The sequence below is a fragment of the Mizuhopecten yessoensis genome, unplaced genomic scaffold (assembly GCF_002113885.1).
Source record: "Mizuhopecten yessoensis strain PY_sf001 unplaced genomic scaffold, ASM211388v2 scaffold4373_1, whole genome shotgun sequence".
NCBI lineage: Eukaryota > Metazoa > Mollusca > Bivalvia > Pectinida > Pectinidae > Mizuhopecten > Mizuhopecten yessoensis.
The window spans coordinates 349,273-368,388 of NW_018405513.1; the positions used below are offsets into that span (position 1 = coordinate 349,273).

General features: G+C 34.5%; 2 protein-coding genes across 3 annotated transcripts in view; both read left to right on the forward strand.

Annotated features, from left to right (window-relative positions):
• Nucleotides 1-4,022, forward strand: part of LOC110448883 — a 6,516-nt gene extending 2,494 nt beyond the window's left edge. The window contains exon 2 of the mRNA XM_021495364.1: nt 4,016-4,022. Coding sequence (XP_021351039.1) covers nt 4,016-4,022 — 7 coding nt within the window. The remainder of the gene's footprint in view (nt 1-4,015) is intronic.
• The window catches only part of LOC110448875 (5-hydroxytryptamine receptor 4-like), a 64,607-nt gene extending 47,143 nt beyond the window's left edge, over nt 1-17,464 (forward strand). For both annotated transcript variants that reach the window (XM_021495356.1, XM_021495357.1), the window contains one exon: nt 15,296-17,464. In XM_021495356.1, the coding sequence (XP_021351031.1) occupies nt 16,181-17,179 (999 nt within the window). In that variant the 5' untranslated portion in view covers nt 15,296-16,180 and the 3' untranslated portion in view covers nt 17,180-17,464. The remainder of the gene's footprint in view (nt 1-15,295) is intronic.
• Nucleotides 17,465-19,116: the final 1,652 nt, after the last annotated feature.

Sequence of the window (19,116 nt, forward strand, 5' to 3'; positions counted from 1 at the left end):
AATGATATAGTCAAATGTCTTGGTCAATCAACAGAAGGGTCGTTATTTGTGGATGACTTCTTGATCTGTTACAGATCTAAGAACATGCACACGATAGAACGACAACTTCAACAGAGTTTAAACAAACTACAAAATTGGGCAGACGAAAACGGCTTCAAATTCTCTAAATCCAAAACTGTGTGCATGCATTTCTGTCAAAAACGAAAAGCACACAATGACCCAAATCTAACACTCGATGGCACTAGAATTCCTGTTGTTGAACAGACTAAATTTCTCGGCCTCATTTTTGATTCGAAACTCTCTTTCATACCACATATAAAGTATCTGAAGGATAAGTGTTCCAAGGCGTTAAACATTATACGAGTCCTTTCTCATACTGATTGGGGAGCGGATCGTGAAATGCTTTTGCGCCTATACAGATCACTTATTCGAACAAAACTGGATTATGGTTCTATGGTATACGGGTCAGCGCGCAGTTCGTACCTTCAGATGCTAGATCCAATCCATAACCAAGGGCTACGTCTTGCCCTGGGAGCTTTTCGAACAACACCTGTAAAAAGCCTGTACGTGGAAGCAAATGAACCATCCCTTTATGACAGAAGAATAAAACTTTCATTACAATTTGCAACTCAATTAAAATCAAACCCTAAAAATCCTGCTTTCAACCAAGTATTCAACCCCAAATACCAAAACATATTTACGCAAAACCAAAAACTTCTGCCAACATTTGGTATCCGAATTTTGAATTTCCTGCAAGAACTCAACATAAAATTGACGGACATAGCTGAATTTAACATATCTGATGTTCCTCCGTGGACCATTCAAACCCCCGATTTTAACTTTACATTACATGAGCGAGGGAAATCAAGTGTTATGCCCGAAGAACACAAATCCTCCTTTCGGGAATGCATTTCGAATTACCCTTCTCATACACAACTTTACACCGATGGCTCCAAAGAAGGTGAGAAAGTGGCAGCAGCCTGCTGTACTGCCAATACTTGCACTTCAGTCCGACTACCAGACGGCGCCTCCATCTTTTCTGCTGAAGCATGCGCCATTGGTTTGGCCCTCGACCATATCGATGAACACCGCATTAAAAAGGCAATTATTTGTTCAGACTCTCTATCTGTCCTACAGAGTTTACAGTTACGAGATCCTAAAAACACAATCGTACAAAACCTTGCTCTTCGAATATCTCGTATATTAAAAAAGTCTAAAATAACTTTACTATGGATTCCGAGCCATGTCGGAATAAAAGGCAACGAATTTGCTGACAGGGAAGCAAAAAATGCATTGAATCTCGAACAAACAAATATCAAACTACCATACACAGATTTTAAACCTACTATTCGTACAGCCATTCAAAATGAATGGCAGAAACGCTGGTCTCTGGAGACCAACAACAAACTTTTTAAGATACAACCGAAACTTAAAACATCTATTCCCAGTCGGAAAGATCGTAGAGAGGAAGTTGTCCTCGCTCGGCTCCGCACTGGGCACACATATCCTACTCATTCGTACCTTTTAAAACGAGAAGATATACCTTCATGCCACGCATGTGACACTCCATTTACAGTGGAGCATTTTTTAATAGAATGTTCCGATTTTAAACACATTCGTGATAACTACTTCCGAGTCCCGGATATGAAAACACTTTTCAGTTCCGTGGATTCGAAGGCATTATTTAACTATTTGAAAGATATCGGTCTATTTTATAGACTCTGATGTCTTTTAACCAACCTTATCATTTTTGACGTGTTATATATACCGCATATTCCATATCATCTATTCGTTATCTCTTTTAATATTTTAACCCCCTTTTATTATTATTTTTATTATTTACACATACAATGCGAATACTTTTAAAAATGAACCATTTTTATCTGATTTTATCTTCGCGATTCACATGTTTGTTAAAATAAGATAAATAAATAAATAAATCACCATGGCCCTTAATGACCACAGCCGTCGATGGGCCGTTAAACATAAACAAACAAACAAACAAACCATTGTCATTGGTAAGAAAGTGAAGAATTATTAAATATTGGATTAAGTTAAAAAGGACTAGTAATTGTATTTTGCAAGCATGTTATAAAGATATGTTAGAGAATACGGATAAATGGGTTTTAAACATAAAAAATGATTTATTTAGAATTGGCCTTGATAACATATGGGAAAAAGAAATAAATGATGATATGTGTTATAATGTTATTAGAGAAAGACTTATTGATATATATAGACAAGAATGCAAAGAAAACGTAAGAACATCTTCAAAGGTATATATCTATACATATCTTTATAACTAGTTTGATTTACAGTGTTACTTAAGAAAACCATTATCTAGAGAATATATCTGCTCATAATCTAAATATAGAAAAAGGTAGATATCCAAATATTGAGCGTAGTCTTAGAGTGTGTACTGTATGTGATTTAAATGATGTTGAAGATGAGTTTCATTTTATGTTGAAATGTCCATGTTATTCGAATTTGCGTGTTAAATTTTTGAAAAAGTACTATGTAAAAAAACGAAGTATGTTTAAAATGATAAATCTATTTAATGTAAATAACACCAAAGAACTTGTCAATTTGGCCAAATATATAAAAGCGGCAAAGGTAAGAAGAAACCAATTAACTTAATTTGTTACACTCTCCATACTGTTTGTACATTGCTGCTATTGTATTGTATGTCTTGCATATATTGTATTGTATTGTATTGTCTGTAGATATTGTAAATATATCTCACTTTGGAAACCGATGGGTCAAAAGACCCAAAGTAATAAAGAACTTGAACTTGAGATCCCAGGTACAAATGTAACAGAACTGGTAAATGACATTTTGATGATTGACCGGGAGCTAACCCCATTATTGATAGTCTAACGGTCACAGTAATCCTGTGTAACACGCATTGTAAAATTAAACATAATCTTAGTTAACTTGATGGGAAATTTATATGTACAGTGTCCCTTATTCCATACGAGGGCTCCGGAATTTTTTTCTCAGTAATATTGATCAACCAATTCTACCAAATCGTACATTTGTGCGGAGAGAAGCGCACAACGGGGCGAACGATTGTTAAATCGCACAGTTGTGCGTACCATGCGGACGGTGTGTGCACGATGTATGCACAATGTGCGCACGCTATTTTTGGCGCGTAGTGCAGTCCCACAAATGTATCGTGTTAATGAGTTTATGACAGGTGCGTCTTTGCTATCTCGACTGTTCACATCTTTTTAGTTAGTGTATAACATGGAACATCATTCATATCTACTACTACTCATATCGTGTTATTGAGTGTATGACAGTTACATCATTGATATCTCGATTACCTCCGTCGTGTTATTGATGGTATGAAAGGGTACATCATTGATATCTCGACTACACATTTCGTGTTATTGAGTGTATGACAGGGTAAATCATTGATATCTCGTCTCCTCGCGTCGTGTTTTTTAGAGTACGCCAGGGTGAATCATTGATATCTCGACTATTCACATCTTGTTATTGATCGTATGAAAGGGTCCATCACTTATATATCAACACTCAAATCTTGCTATTGACTTATTTATTGTATAAAGCAACAACAACAAAAGGAGGAAATGCATCAACTCGTCATTGTGATGTGTTTACAGTGCAAATGACGTTGGAAACCTGTACCTAAAAGTTAAGAAACAAAATCAGAATACTTAGTTTTGTGAAAACTAAGTCGTTATAACGCGACTGAGAACATTTTCTTGATATGAAATAGGCACTGCTTATAAGCGAGCGCACATACATTTGTAGTTCAGTAACCTTTGTGATGATAATGTAGAACCCGGGCGCCTGTGGCGCCCCAGCTAAGAACTTTAGGCGGATACATATAAAGTTGTATATAAATCTCTGGCTTAAGGGGAACAAAACGAACAGAATGCCTCCTTAGGACATAGTGCGCTGAATATTCTTCCATGAATATGAAATGAATGGTACATTATATGTAGTTTAAAGAAAAATAAGATAATATAAACAATGTCCATTTTTTCAGTTCATGAAAGATCTACATATTTGCCTAAATTGCCAAGCCCAATGCCCCGAACTAGTAAACAAATGTTGATGTTTACTATGAAACATAAGTTGGTTTTCTTTTATTTTCAAAATCAACCTGTATAGTTCACTTATTACTATGTTGTATATCTTATCCCTGTATGACCCCTGGGAGGGGCTAGCATTAGTGTGTTCCTGGGTGGTAACAGACCTGGGGAAAACTTTGGTAGTTGTCTATAATAATAATAATAATTCGAGGTTCTTACAAATGCATATACCGCTTCATCACAACCTAGTTCCTAGGTCGTCTCAAAGCGGTTCACAAATCATTTTCCCAGGGTTAGACACTCACTTGTTTTGCATGGTAGTCCACAGGACTAGTTGAATAGATTATTTACTAGTCCTTCGTCAATGTAACTTGTCGCAGATTTCCTGATAAGGAAACCTCGCGATCTACAGCACGAAACAGCAAAAGTAAGGGACAGTCCACAGGACTTAAAATAACTACTACCATACACATTTTGTAAAGTTTGAGAAAATATTTGAGAATAATCATGCAATATATGTTATTTTATGCAGTTTTCTAAATTTAAAAAAGGAGTATTCGCATATCATAATTATATTTTTCACAAGTCCAAAGGACCAGTTAGGTAATTAGGTGATTAACTAGTCCTTGCTGAACTCTATTAGTCCAGGACTAGCTAGCAGACTAGTGTTAGTGTCGAACCCTGTATCCGCGGTTTTAGGGCCTTAAAGCCGTATTTCTCATGGATCTACTCCCTGGGGAGCATACAGCTTGTGCTGCCATTCCGGCACTCACAGCTAGCATTCTACAATTCTAGCACTGCCCAACCACATACTCATTTACAGCTGAGTAGACTGGAACAAGCGGAGTAAAGTATCTTGTGTGATTTTTAGAAAAATACGGAAAATCGTCTGGAGCAAAAGTTAATGTTGAGAAATCAGAAGTGTTGTGTATTGGTACAGGTAAACTTACAGAAACAGAAGCACAGGCGTTTCATATTAACTTTTAAAAGAAATAATACTTGTACTTGTTGTATATTTAGGAACAGACATTATAATGTGCGAGAATCTCAATTGGGAAGTCAAAATTATTTCTACATGTAAAATGTTGACCACGTGGTCAAACCAAGTTTTAAATATTTGATTATCCAGGGTCGTGCTACTGTTATTTCATCTTTATTACTGTCAAAATGTTGGCATGTGCTGTCTGTTGCTTCGATATCGGAGAAACACGAAACTCAAATAAAGAATCTCTGTTTGAAGTTTCTCTGGAATAATGGTGCACACCTGGTATCTTATAAAACAATAATAGGTTTCAAAATTAAAGGAGGTTTAAAGTTTCCCGATCTTGATTTGAAAATGAAATCCTTTAGAATTAAGTTCGCTTTTAGATTACTTAGAAATGATAATATATTATGGAAGGACACAGGAAAATACTTTTTATCTTCGATAGCGAATATGAAACTTGGGTTGTCATGTTTGTGTTGTAATTTTAAATGTTCACAATAACAAGGCATTCCGTGTTTTTATCGAAAAATGTTGTTAGCATGGGTGGAAATAATTAAGTTTTTAAAATTTGGGGAAAATAGTGATAAAGTATATTGTCAGCCTGTATATTTCAATCCTCTTTTTCAAAGCAAGGCTAAACTATTATGTAATAATATGTTCATACGAGGTGATCCCAAGTTTACTTCAGGTAACTCTGTCATTGAAATTGTCCACAAGTATAATCCAGACATACCAAGAAAAGAAATATCATCACAATACATCCAAGTTATAAAGAGCTTCCCTGAGAAGGTAATGAACACTGTATTAAGTCACAGTTATGATCAAACATGTGTGGTAGATCCCGTTGTAACACTACAAAGAGCAGACGGCGTGCGCGTGTCACCACGTTCTACACGTGATATTTACAACGTATTGGTGCATGTTACTTTTGTCGCGCCGGTAGCGGTCAAGTTTTGGGAAAATAAGTTTCCAGGTGAACGGGTTAATCAAGTGTTTAGCATTATAAATGCACCTAATTATCCTGTTGTAGTCATTGAAGTACATTTTAAAATTGTGCATAATGCTATTTTTACGCGTCAGAAATTATTCAAGATTGGTATATCTGATACGGATATTTGTCCTGTTTGTAAAGTTACAATGGAGGATCGGTGGCAGATGTTTTTAGTTTGCCCTGAATTACAAAATTTCAGTTTTTTTTTTTAGAAATTTACTTGATAAGTTATTTGCTAGTGCGGATACTGGTAATATAAATAGTATCAATATTGACCGCCTAGTTTTATTTGGATTTTATGAAAAGTGGAAGAGAGTAAACAATTATATGATTAATTTTTTATTGAGCGTTGCGAGGTATTGTGTATCTAAGCGGAGAAATCTTGTTATGTGTAAAGAAGGAAATGTTGATATTGAAAAGTTTTTTAAATGCACCTTCAAACGTTTTGTAAAATATATTTTTACATATTATAACAAAGAGAAAAATAGGGCAATATTTGCCAAATATTTCACTAAGAACAATCACGTTATTTTGTTGAGAGATGGTGATGTTCAAATTGTGTTTTAAATTTTGGAGTAAACCTGTGATTGTATGTTCTTTTTAGATGGTTTTATATAGTGTTAATTGTTCTGATATTACTTAAAACAACTAAGTCAAGTGATAAATCTATATTTTAAACGCATGTACTATCTGTGATATTTTTTTATTGATTGAAAATAAATAGTTATATGCATTGCGAGGAACCTCGGGGGTCCCAAACCCCGGGGCCCTATGACTGGACCAATAAATGCTTGATACATTGTCAAGAAAAAAAAGTGTCCAACTAGAGTTCGAAAGGTCCCGGGTTCGAACCCCGGTCTGGCCGGGGATTTTACCTCTCCCTTTACACCGGTAACCAAATGTATACAATTTGCAATGTGCAAAAAATGATCCCGAGTTTTGTATTCTAAGATACTGTATATACTAGTAAAATAAGAGGATCCTTAGTTTTCCATTAATATTAATTATGATTCTGCAGTATAATTGTCAAAAATCAATACTTGCATTATAAGATTGCACACATATACCGGTACATAAAATGCAATTCAAATCTGTACATAAGGTTATTCTTGACAAGTAATCAAGATTCTCCCCAGTTGAATCTCTACATTTACTTGTATTTGACAGAGGAAAACCCTTTAATTCCCATAATAAAAGAACCCTCATACAATATATTTAAATTTTATCTCATATTCACTGTACCAGTATTTAGTCATCAAATGAGACCACATTGACACAGGTGCAAGAAATAAGTTATGTAATATTTAGAATATGACCCTGTATTTTCCCAATTTTAGTCTTTATTTTCCCAACTGGATTTAAAAGCATGTTCATATAAGTTTCCAGTCATTATATCATATGTAACACTGTCCATTCAAAATATAAAAAAAAATGTACAAAAATAACAAGAATTTGAAATTGAATCAACATAAACTAAAAAAAATTATTGTGACACCGACAGGAACTGACATAGTAGGCGAAGCAAAATTATTTGACTTACCTTTAACCCACATAAAAGAACACATTTATGCGCGTACATACCCCCGGCGGCACATCAGCATTGTCGTAGATAAACATCTCCTTTGCACTGAAACCGACTAGACTTGCACAGGCCTAGTAGCTTTCGTGAAGCTGACGATTGTTTTCTTGTTGGATAGAGTGACATACACATATTGAAATCAGTAGACCTTTGAGTCAAACATAATACCTGTCTGTGAGAGGTCAAAACTGGTCAAATTCAAATAACCTGATTCGTTAAAAACGTTGAAAACTTTAATTTGTAAACCCGTTTTGAAGAAGAAACATTTCAAACCAAAACGAATACGTTTGCAAAGTTCACGCAAATACGTTGTGAAACATATTTTCTATTCCCACAGAGATGTTTAAAAGGATGATTTTTTTAGCTTCTGATCTATTGATAACCAATCAGAGTTTCTGTGACTTTGTTCAGTGTTGCAAACAGCTGTATAAGAAAAAAGTATTGAATAGCCGATAAAAGTCTAGACTTTTTGTACATTTTACAACATTTTCTCATTTCACCAAATTAACCTGCTGTTGTTAATCCAGGTTAACATATCAATGTACTTTAGGCAAGTACTGACATGTATGTGTGTAAGCATATCGTTTGTTTATCATTGAGCTAGGGTAACAGTTCTTTAAACTTCAATTAATTCAATAAATATTATTCCAACAATTAATCAAACTTTTGATTATTAAATATATATCAACTGTCCAACATAACCCCTATGCTAAACATGTAATGTACTATTTTGATCACATGCTGTTACCAGAATTGGAGAAGACTTCATAGGCTTCACCCTGTTGTGGAAAACAACAAAATATCTTGAATTGAACAAGTAAAGGGTACTGAGAAGTTTCAACTATATTGTCAATGTTTGCACTTTCACTATTCTGAAATATAATTTGGAAGAGTTCCATGAAATTCAGATTCTATAGAATTCTACAGAATCATAGTATATGTAGTTCGGAATTTGAATGTTTGAAAATACAAACAAAAACAGAAGAACTGCAGGGACTAAACTGCTATATCCAAGTTTACAAGTTTATTGGTTTTCCGCAGATACATTAAAATGTACAACATGAGGTATCAGAGTATAATAATACACATGTGATGACAAAATGGATGGCAAGTACACAAAACAGTGATCATGATACATATTACAGCAGTTTGTTAATTTTTTCCAACAAAAGACAAATTCCATTTAATACTGTCGTGTTGCAAAATGACAAAAGACCACTCATTTTAATTTGATACGGATTTTTTCTATATTACAGAGGTATATATTTTTCTCTAAGCTCTACAATTATTAAATTTGTACATTTGAACAAATAGTGAAATTCGTCGCCTATCTCATTTTTACATAGAGTGCATTTTCGGTCTTGTTTTTGGATATTATGCCACCTACCCTTTTCAATGGGAAATGTCATATTAGAACATCTAAATTTGCATAATATTGATCTGTTTTTTTCAGAAAGGCGAGTCAAATAAGGCTCAAGTACATGTTTCTTCTTAAATTTACCATAGAGTTCACCTCGTGATGAATTTTGAATGTTTGCATGCCATCTTTGTAAAAATTGATCAATAAAAATTTGTTTAACAGTGTTTTTAATATAATATTTACTAATAGGTTCCTGTTTTATAAAAATAGAACTTTGTCCGACTTCATCAAAACTCATTTTTATATATTCTAACCATTTAAACTTACAGCTTGAAGTTTGAACATTAACCTATAATATGGCAACTAAGTTTAGAGGTATTCGTTAAGAGTGAGTTATAAAAAGTCATCATTCTCAACTTAACAGCTATCTCAAGAGGATATTGACCTAATTCACCATATATCATAAAGTTTGGAGTCGAAGTTCTCAGGCCCAAAATTCGTCTGCAAAATTTCAAATGAGTTTGTTCTACTATTTTGATATTTTCGTAACCGCATATTTCAGATCCATATAACAATATAGGACTAACGAGGGTATGAAATAATTTAAGTTGCAAGTCTATTGGAAGATGTTGATTTTTTATATTACGATACACAGAAAAAAAAAAGATTTTTGGGCTTGCTCACAAAGCTTTCGTTTACATTTCAAAAAGCTACCATTGTAATTAAAAATCACACCCAGATAGCTGAAATTGTCCACCTCTTCTATAACTTTACCGTTAATTCTAAATACATGGTTATTATTAGATTTGCGTTTACAGAATACAAGTATTTTTGTTTTCTTCACATTAACTTCTAATTTCCATATATCACAGTATTTCTGAAAAACGTTAAGAGCATTTTGCAAACCTTCAGCAGAATCAGAAAGAAGAATTGTATCGTCAGCGTATAACAGGACAAAAAGATCCACAAACATATTCAGCTCAGTCTGAAATTTATCTTTCAATTGTTCTAAGGGAAGTGAACTATTGTCTCTAAAAAAGTCTTCCATGTCATTAAGGTAGATAGAAAATAAAAAGGGGAAAGATTTTCGCCCTGCCTTACACCAACTAGACAAGGAAATAACTCAGACTTAGCGTTTTTAATTCTACACATGATTTTATATTTTCATACATGTTTTTGATAATAGTAAAGCATTTGCCTCTAATTTTGCTTTAATATAGTTTTCTGAAAAGTCCGACTCTCCAAACCGTATCGAACGCTTTTCTAAAATCGATAAAAGTCGTATACAGTTTTTTGTTACTGGCCAAATATAAAGATAACAGCGTGTGCAATACAAAAATATTGTCAACCGTGGAGTGACCTTTACGGAAACCTGCTTGATTAGGAGAGATTATATTGTGTTTATCTGAGTAGTCATTAAGCCTGTTGTTCAAAATATGTGTAAACAGTTTCCCGAGACAACTTATCAGTGTGATACCCCGGTAATTATCTGGGTCTTTAGGGTCACCCTTTTTCTTATAAATTGGTTTTATTATCCCAATTGTCCAGGATTCAGGGATCACTCCAGAGTTAAAAATAAGGTTAAACAGTTTACATATTACTAGACGTGCTTCATTAGGTAGATATTTGATATTTTCGTTCAAAACCTGATCCATACCCGGTGACTTACCACTTTTGAGCTCCTTGATACTTTTATTTACTTCGTCAAGCGTAATTTCCCTATTTAGATCATCATCATCATCATCTGCATCACCATCATCGCCATCGTCACCATCATCTTCATCATCGTCATCCTCATCATCTTTGTCATTTAACTCTTTGAAGAAGTTACATAGGACATATACTGAAATTTCATTATCTTTGTTTTTCGTCATAGATTTTTTTTTAAGAATTTTCCAAAATTCCCCTGGATTGTGTTTAGCCGACGCGCGTAAGTTGTGCGCACATTTCGGTATATATTCTTTAAAACTTTTGTTTAATTGTTTCCGGTATGACTTAGCACATTTGTTCATTTCATTCTTAGTTTCGTTACATTTGCTTAAGCTGTGCCTTGACCGACTCTTGTTAAATGCAGATCTAGTAGTATTACATTTCTTGTCAAACCATGGTTTATTTTTAGATGTTACTTTAGGTTTTGGCCTGTTACCAGCGCTTACATACGTTTTAACCCCCATAGTTTTCCGAGCCGTGTCTAGCATAACATTACAAAATTTTGAAACTATTTCATCAACTTCATTTTTTTCAACAAGATTTTTGTTACTCAAAGTATCAATTCGGTCATTTATTTCATTCATTGTATGTATCACATCATCAATCGACTCAGTGTATTGGTTGTTTTTACTATGTTCCCATTTTACATATTCCACTGTTTTTGACTCATCAGAATTTTTTCCTGTAACTTTTGGCTTATAACCAATACAAAATTTCAATCGACAGTGAACATCTGAGAACATTGGATTATAATCACAAATTTCAAAATCAACGATACTATAATCTATATCAACATTAAACAGTAGGTAATCACCGACACTCACTCCTTTACAGGTGACCTTACCAACACCTTTGTCTTTGTGGAGACGACCATTGCCTATGAATAACGAACATCGTTTGCACATACCAATTGCGCGACCTTTATCTTCGTTAACTCGATCGATAGACACATTACAGGACACCAGCCTCTGGCAAGCGTGGATATCCTCTACTTCAGTGGTGTCAATATTAAGGATATCAATAAGGTCCTCATCAGGTAAAACGTAATCAATTAATGTGCTGGTACGACCATTAACATCACCCACCAACAGAACATTTGAGGTGTCTATAGAAAAGCTGGCTAATTCATTTTCTATTTCAGAAAAAGACTCCTCTGATGCGTATACAGACCCATCCGGAGGTACATACACACAACCCATTAGAGTACAATTGTTATCTATATCTAGTTTAACCCACTGTACAAATTCAGAGTCCGATTGTATGAATTTGACAACTTTCATCAGGTGAGATTTAATTATTACCGCAATTCCTCCAGACCTGTGCTTAAATTTGTATCTATTTTTCAGGTGATAACTATACCCGCTAGGAACCTTTAATTCATCAAACTCATCAGTTTTAGACTCAACGCATACAAGTAGATCATGTTCAGTTATCAAGTCATGAAAATCAGGGTTCAATAGTTTCTGTTGGATACCACAAACGTTTATACAGCTAATAGATAGTTTCTCAGTCAACGTACCCGAGGACCTGGCCTATATGCGCTGTCCATGGTCGCCGCGTACGGGTCCTGGCCGGGTGCAGGTGTACCTTGCTCGTGCTGGGGTCGATAGGGTACACCGATCTCGTACAGCGTGTCGTAAACAAGTTTCACCCGTTCACCACTACGTTTGAGTTCCCTCATTTTAGGTAGAAGCGCGCTGCGGCGATTAGCAATTTCCTGCGGAAGTTGTTGAAAAACAGAAAACTAACGTTTGTCTCTCAACTTAGCCGGGACCTGCTCCATGATCGTATCGCGGTCACTAAATCGCTCAAATACGGCTATGATACCCCTCGGTCTCCGGTCTCTCCTTGGTCTGAGGCGATGAATGTTATGAAATCTGATGTCATCCGCATTGTCAACTCCAAAACATCCTTCATGACTTTTTTTAATACCACCTCGGTGTTCTCTCCTTCATTTTCCTCGATACCGTTGAAGATTAAATTGTATTTCATTGAGTGAGCCTGTAATTTCAGAAAATCTTCTTTCAAGTTAATGTTTTCCTGCTCAATAGTATGGTTTTGGTTTTCAAGCCCCAGTACCCGATTTTCAATATCGTGATGATAACACCGCTGCGAGAACTCCTGTGGAATAGATTGGAATTTTGTACCGTATCGTGAGTATGGGCCAAGTCGATGCAACATTTTACAGAACACTAGATCTACTCCAAGGCAGGAAAGCATCCGTTACAACTCATAATCAATGGAATATTTCTCCAGGTAACGGAACAGTCGCTTTAGTAGACCTATAGTACTGGGAGGAAACTAATGCTAGTAACGGTCTTGCCTAGAGGGACCGATCTTGCATAGTCACTGTATGCAAATTATAGGATTTTCTAAGCAAAGTTATTACATAACTGGGGTACACTTGTCACAAAACAGGTACACTGTGTGTCAAAACAAGACGATATGTGGATGCTGCAAATTGCTCGTCAATATATATGCTTGGCGATGCCGATAGCAGACGGCAAGTGACAGTAGCAGACGAGTATTTAGCCCGTGCTTGACCTATCTTAGAAAATCAACAGTCGACTTGAAGACGGCATATTATTGACAGAAATAAAGTTGTGTTTAGTTTTTGCTAAAGTGTTTAGAGTAGGGAATGGCGCTGTTCAATCTTAGGCTGAAATTATGCTGAAATAAATCAATTAATCAGAACGTTGCAAGTTTTAAAGCGGGGTACAGTTAAAGAAGTCCTCACAGATCTAGCAAAATGTTCAGGCGATTGGTTAAAAAAGTCGTAGATTACAATTTGAAAACTTTATTTTTATAACTTGCATTTAAAACTACAAATACATACGTTTATCAGCTAAAGTTAAATAAGTGGAGATGATCACTATTTTTATTGTGGCTCATAAATGTTTAAAACGATGATATTTATCGTTCGATTTATTTTTAACCAATCAGAGCGTCGAAAATATTAAAGTCCGTTCTGCACGATGTAAAGAAAAAAGATCGCATAGTATTGTAGTTTCGTTTTGTGTTACTATATATAGATTTTTGCTTGAACTATATATATATCACGCAAACGATACAAAAAGTTATAAATAACAATTCAAAATCCTGACATGTGTTACCAGCTGTTTCATGTTAAGTTGATATGAGGAAATATTAAGAAAGCAATATCCGAATATTATTTCTCTTCATGTAAATAAGAGCCTGCATGTCATTTCTGTTATATAATTGGTACTCTAATCCAGGCGCTAGTATTTATTTGGATACATTGATATGAATGACATTTTCGTTCCCCGATATTTTCATGACATTGCTTGGCTTACCATTGTAGAGCGTTCTTGCACACCGGAGTTACAGTTTAAACAATAGAAGCTTATAATTAACGTTTTTTGAAATTTTGGAAGGTGAAAGCGATGTGAGGTGAACTTAATACTGCTTAAATGTGCAAATCACTGGCAAATTATTGATGATTATATCCCAAAGGGCTTGATATACATGTAAACACTAGAAAATTACAGTTTTTGAAATTTTGGAAGGTGACAGGTATGTTGTTATATTGTTTAAACCAATAGAAAAGAGCCAGTTTTCTAGCACCCCAGACAGAGACATCCCAGGTCATACCCCGGGCTAGATTTTTTCTATCTCGTCCGATCTGTCCGGTACATACCTTTATTCGACATATCGCGGAATTTTTGCACAACAATGTACATGTATGTATTAGCGCGTTAACGACTTGAAATTGACAATCTGCATTAAAAATAGTCTGTTTTGTCGTCATGTTAAGTGTTTTGATGTTGTTAGATTCCTGATGTTGTAAATAAAATATAATCTACACTGTGAAATACGTTGTCTTCATTGTAAGGACGGACTACATTTTTACGCAGAGCATAAAAAGGTAACTTTAACAGTATAGAGGCCATATGCATTTGAAGCCCCAGACGGGACACTTGTAGTCTTTAACGACATTGCATTTATTTTCAAACAAAAAAAATGCGCGAAAAAAATCAATTATATCAGTCTCGGGCTAAAATTGTGTTACATCCTCATCTTGACATACGCCTCGGTTGGTATAATGTTACAGAAACTTTACCTTCGACTGAGATAAACCGATCTCGATTAATTACAGGAAAAATAATATATTTATCTTACCCGGACTACGTCACACAGTGAGTGATGACGTCACAGTCTGATATCTTATAACTCATGAGATCGTCAAAACTATTATCGAAATCGGTCTGAATGTAAATATAAGGACTGAATCCTCTATCTCGCAGTTAATCTTCAACTCACTTGATACTTCTGTAGGTCTCCATCACCCGTTGGTTTCTTAGTCGGCATTTGAAACCTCCAGAATTTGTTTGATGTAGTATTACACTGAATTACTAAATGAGCAACAGATATCGCAGAACACCCTTAAGACACAGTAATACAAAATAGCTGTGTGTCAGACAACGAATTTGCCATGTTTAGATAAAGAGCATATTGTTACGCCACATACACAAATAAAACCTCCTCCGCGGTGTGCGGTAAGTTATATATAACATGTTATGATATACATGTTTGAGTGCTGAATTACATTTATGTGCAATGTTAAACCTGTTATCTCTTTTTGTTTCAGAAAGCACAAGAACATCAGGAAAGTACAGTCCGGACAGATAACCGTACTGTTCATAGACAAGGTCATCATAACAAATAGAAACAAAGGAAAACATTAGAAGGAAATGAATCAACTCGTCATTGAGATTCTACAGTGCATTTGACGGTTATGAGAACCTCTATCTAAAAGTCAAAACATAAACACACAAAACTTTCTTACAAAGAACTGGTCAAAAACCTGACATGTGTTACCAGCTGTTTCATCTAAAGTTGAATAGAGGAAATGTTATGAAAGAAATGTCGGAATATTGTTGTTAATCATCAGATGTCGTAAATGTTTACGTTTAAATTAGATATAACTATTGATACTCAAATGTGCAGTGTTCTGAACATTACTGCGATGATGGTTAGTGAAAGTGAAAACAAATCGTCATAGAGCAGTATTATTCGTCAACCGTGGTTTACATTAAATTTTCAACCAGATGTAAAATCAATATGGTCATATAACAGAACGTTTGAGTAAGGTGAAAGGTCGACACACTTTTCAGTTCGTCAGTTGAACTCTGTGAAAAACGGGTATACTTGAAATATGCAATGTCTTATCGATTGTACTGTGTTCCTACGCACATCATGCCTTAAGGAGTTATGCTATTTAGGATTGAATGAACAGCATCTATCGGCTAGGGCTAATTACTGCTTAATGAATCGTATTGTTGCGGTTTTTTTGTGTTTCTGCTCTTGTCTGCGACAGGAAATCAAAATGAAAAAGTTACAATACAAACAACATTACACGTGGAATTATACAACTAGCCTAATTTAACTAGAAATTCTCTTAACGATCAAGCTGAGTAAATCGTTGCCCTTTCCACATCGAACCAACTGCGGATTTTGTAAGATTTAATTCAGTATGGAGAATGAGACCGTGAATCTAAGTTGCCGGCCCGAGCCTAAACCGGAACAGATCTTGGGAGATGGCGTGGTTTCGACACTTGTAATCATTTGCCTTTCAAGCCTTCCGGTATTGACAATATTAGGAAACCTCTTGGTCATCATCATCATTGTCAGACGCAGTAACTTCCGGCAGAAAGCCAATGTGTTTGTAGTGTCTTTGGCCATTGCTGACATTGCTGTAGCAATTTTCGTGATGCTGTTTTCCATACTGCAGGAAGTGAGTAACATGGCGTGGCTAAGTGATCCAAATATCTGTCTCATGGCTTGGAGTTTTGATGTGATGTTTACCACAACGTCAATTCTACATTTGATGTGTATGACAATAGACCGGTATGTGGCGATATGTTTGCCTTTTAAGTATCACGATCTGATAAGTCAAACGTGTGTGGCAACCCTACTGATGCTCTGCTGGTCACTGCCGGCCGTAATCTCATTTGGATTAATATTTGGTAAAGTTCACATGATCGGAATAGAAGAATATTATTCTTGTTCCTCTCAGTGCCAGTTCAGAGTTAATGCCTATTATGCTGTCATATGCTCTGTCATTTCATTCTACATTCCGTCAATATTCATGTTAGTGCTAAATTTTAAGATTTTCTGGAATGTTCGAGTTCGAACACGACAACTTCGCCAAATGACGGACGGTATGGCAGTGCAGTCTAAACAAAAAGAACACTTCCTCATGAGGGAGGCTAGTGTTGCCAGGACAATAGCCATTATGCTGGGGTGTTTTCTCATATGTTGGTTGCCATTTTTTGTCTTCAACGTCATCGACCCACTTATGAACTATACGATCAGTGAGGTGCTTTGGAAAATAGTGACTTGGTTCGGTTATGTAAATTCAACTATAAATCCCTATTTGTATTATTTTCGTAACAGAAAAAATCGGCCATGCATATATAAGTCTAATGTGATGATGAAACGAAGTGCAAGTTGTAAAGGTCATCAGGTGTAGTGCAACCTTTCCAAGCCGAACACCACAGGGACCAACAACAGTAATGAGGTTAGGTTTTCCGATACTTCAAACCGAGCTAGATGAAGATATATCGAAAAACAGGTTTACAAGTGACACTGAAAAAGCAAAGTGTTTTATAGTTTGTTGTTTTGCTGAATACATGTGTCATTGAATTAAATAGTAAGCTGGAGAAGACAGTAAAAAAACCCACATTACAATCAATTTATAACAATTATGTTTGATATGGACACATAAATGCTCAACATTAAAAATGTTATTCACTTTGAGAACCATGTTAGAAATAATACTTGTCGTCCTTTTTTAAATAATCATACATATTTTATTGTAGCGGTACGTTCTCAAAACATTTGTCTAAACATTTTTACTTGTAACAACAGCTAAAACACTATAATGTACAACGCAATGTCAACATTCCTTTTATACAAGTAACATGATATATTGTCAAAGGTATCTATATAATACAATTGCTCGTCAAAGTGATCTATACATTATACCACAATACATTGTCGACGTATATTACACAAAACCTTGTCAGAGTAATGTATTTAACGCAATACCTTGTCAAAGTAATCTACGCATGTATACCACAATACCTTGTCAAAGTTATCAAATTAACACAATTACTTGTCCAAGTTATCTAATTAACACAATTACTTGTCAAAGTTATCTAATTAACACAATAACTTGTCAAAGTTATCTTATTAACACAATTACTTGTCAAAGTTATCTATTTAACACGATACTTTGTCATAGATATCCATATAACATGATACATGTACATTATCAACCTGATGGTTGGACATTCCCAATATCACCCCAAGAGGGTAAATGTTCATATATAATTATTTGATAATTAATTGTCAAAAATATCTAATTAACACAATTACTTGTCGACGTTATCTAATTAACACAATTACTTGTCAAAGTTATCTAATAAACCCAATTACTTGTAAAAGTTATCTAATTAACAAAACTACTTGTCAAAGTTATAAATATTACACAATTACTTGTCAAAGTTATATATATTACACAATTACTTGTTAAAATTATCTAATTAACACAATTACTTGTCAAAGTTATCTAATTAACACAACTACTTGTCAAAGTTATCTAATTAAAACAATTACTTGTCAAAGTTATCTAGTTAACACAATTACTTATCAAAGTTATATATATTACACAATTACTTGTCAAAGTTATATATATTACACAACTACTTGTCAAAGTTATCTAATTAACACAATTACTTGTCAAAGTTATATATATTACACAACTACTTGTTAAAATTATCTAATTAACACAATTACTTGTCAACGTAATCTAATTAACACGATTACTTGTCAAAGTTATCTAATTAACCCAATTACTTGTCAAAGTTATCTAATTAACACAACTACTTGTCAAAGTTATCTTATTAACCAAATTACTTGTCAAAGTTATCTATTTAACACGATACTTTGTCATAGATATCCATATAACATGATACATGTACATTATCAACCTGATGGTTGGACATGCCCAATATCACCCCAAGAGGGTAAATGTTCCTATATAATTATTTAATAATTAATTGTCAAAATTATCTAATTAACACAACTACTTGTCAAAGTTATCTAATTAACACAATTACTTGTCAAAGTTATCTAGTTAACACAATTACTTATCAAAGTTATATATATTACACAATTACTTGTCAAAGTTATATATATTACACAACTACTTGTCAAAGTTATCTAATTAACACAATTACTTGTCAAAGTTATATATATTACACAACTACTTGTTAAAATTATCTAATTAACACAATTACTTGTCAACGTAATCTAATTAACACGATTACTTGTCAAAGTTATCTAATTAACCCAATTACTTGTCAAAGTTATCTAATTAACACAACTACTTGTCAAAGTTATCTA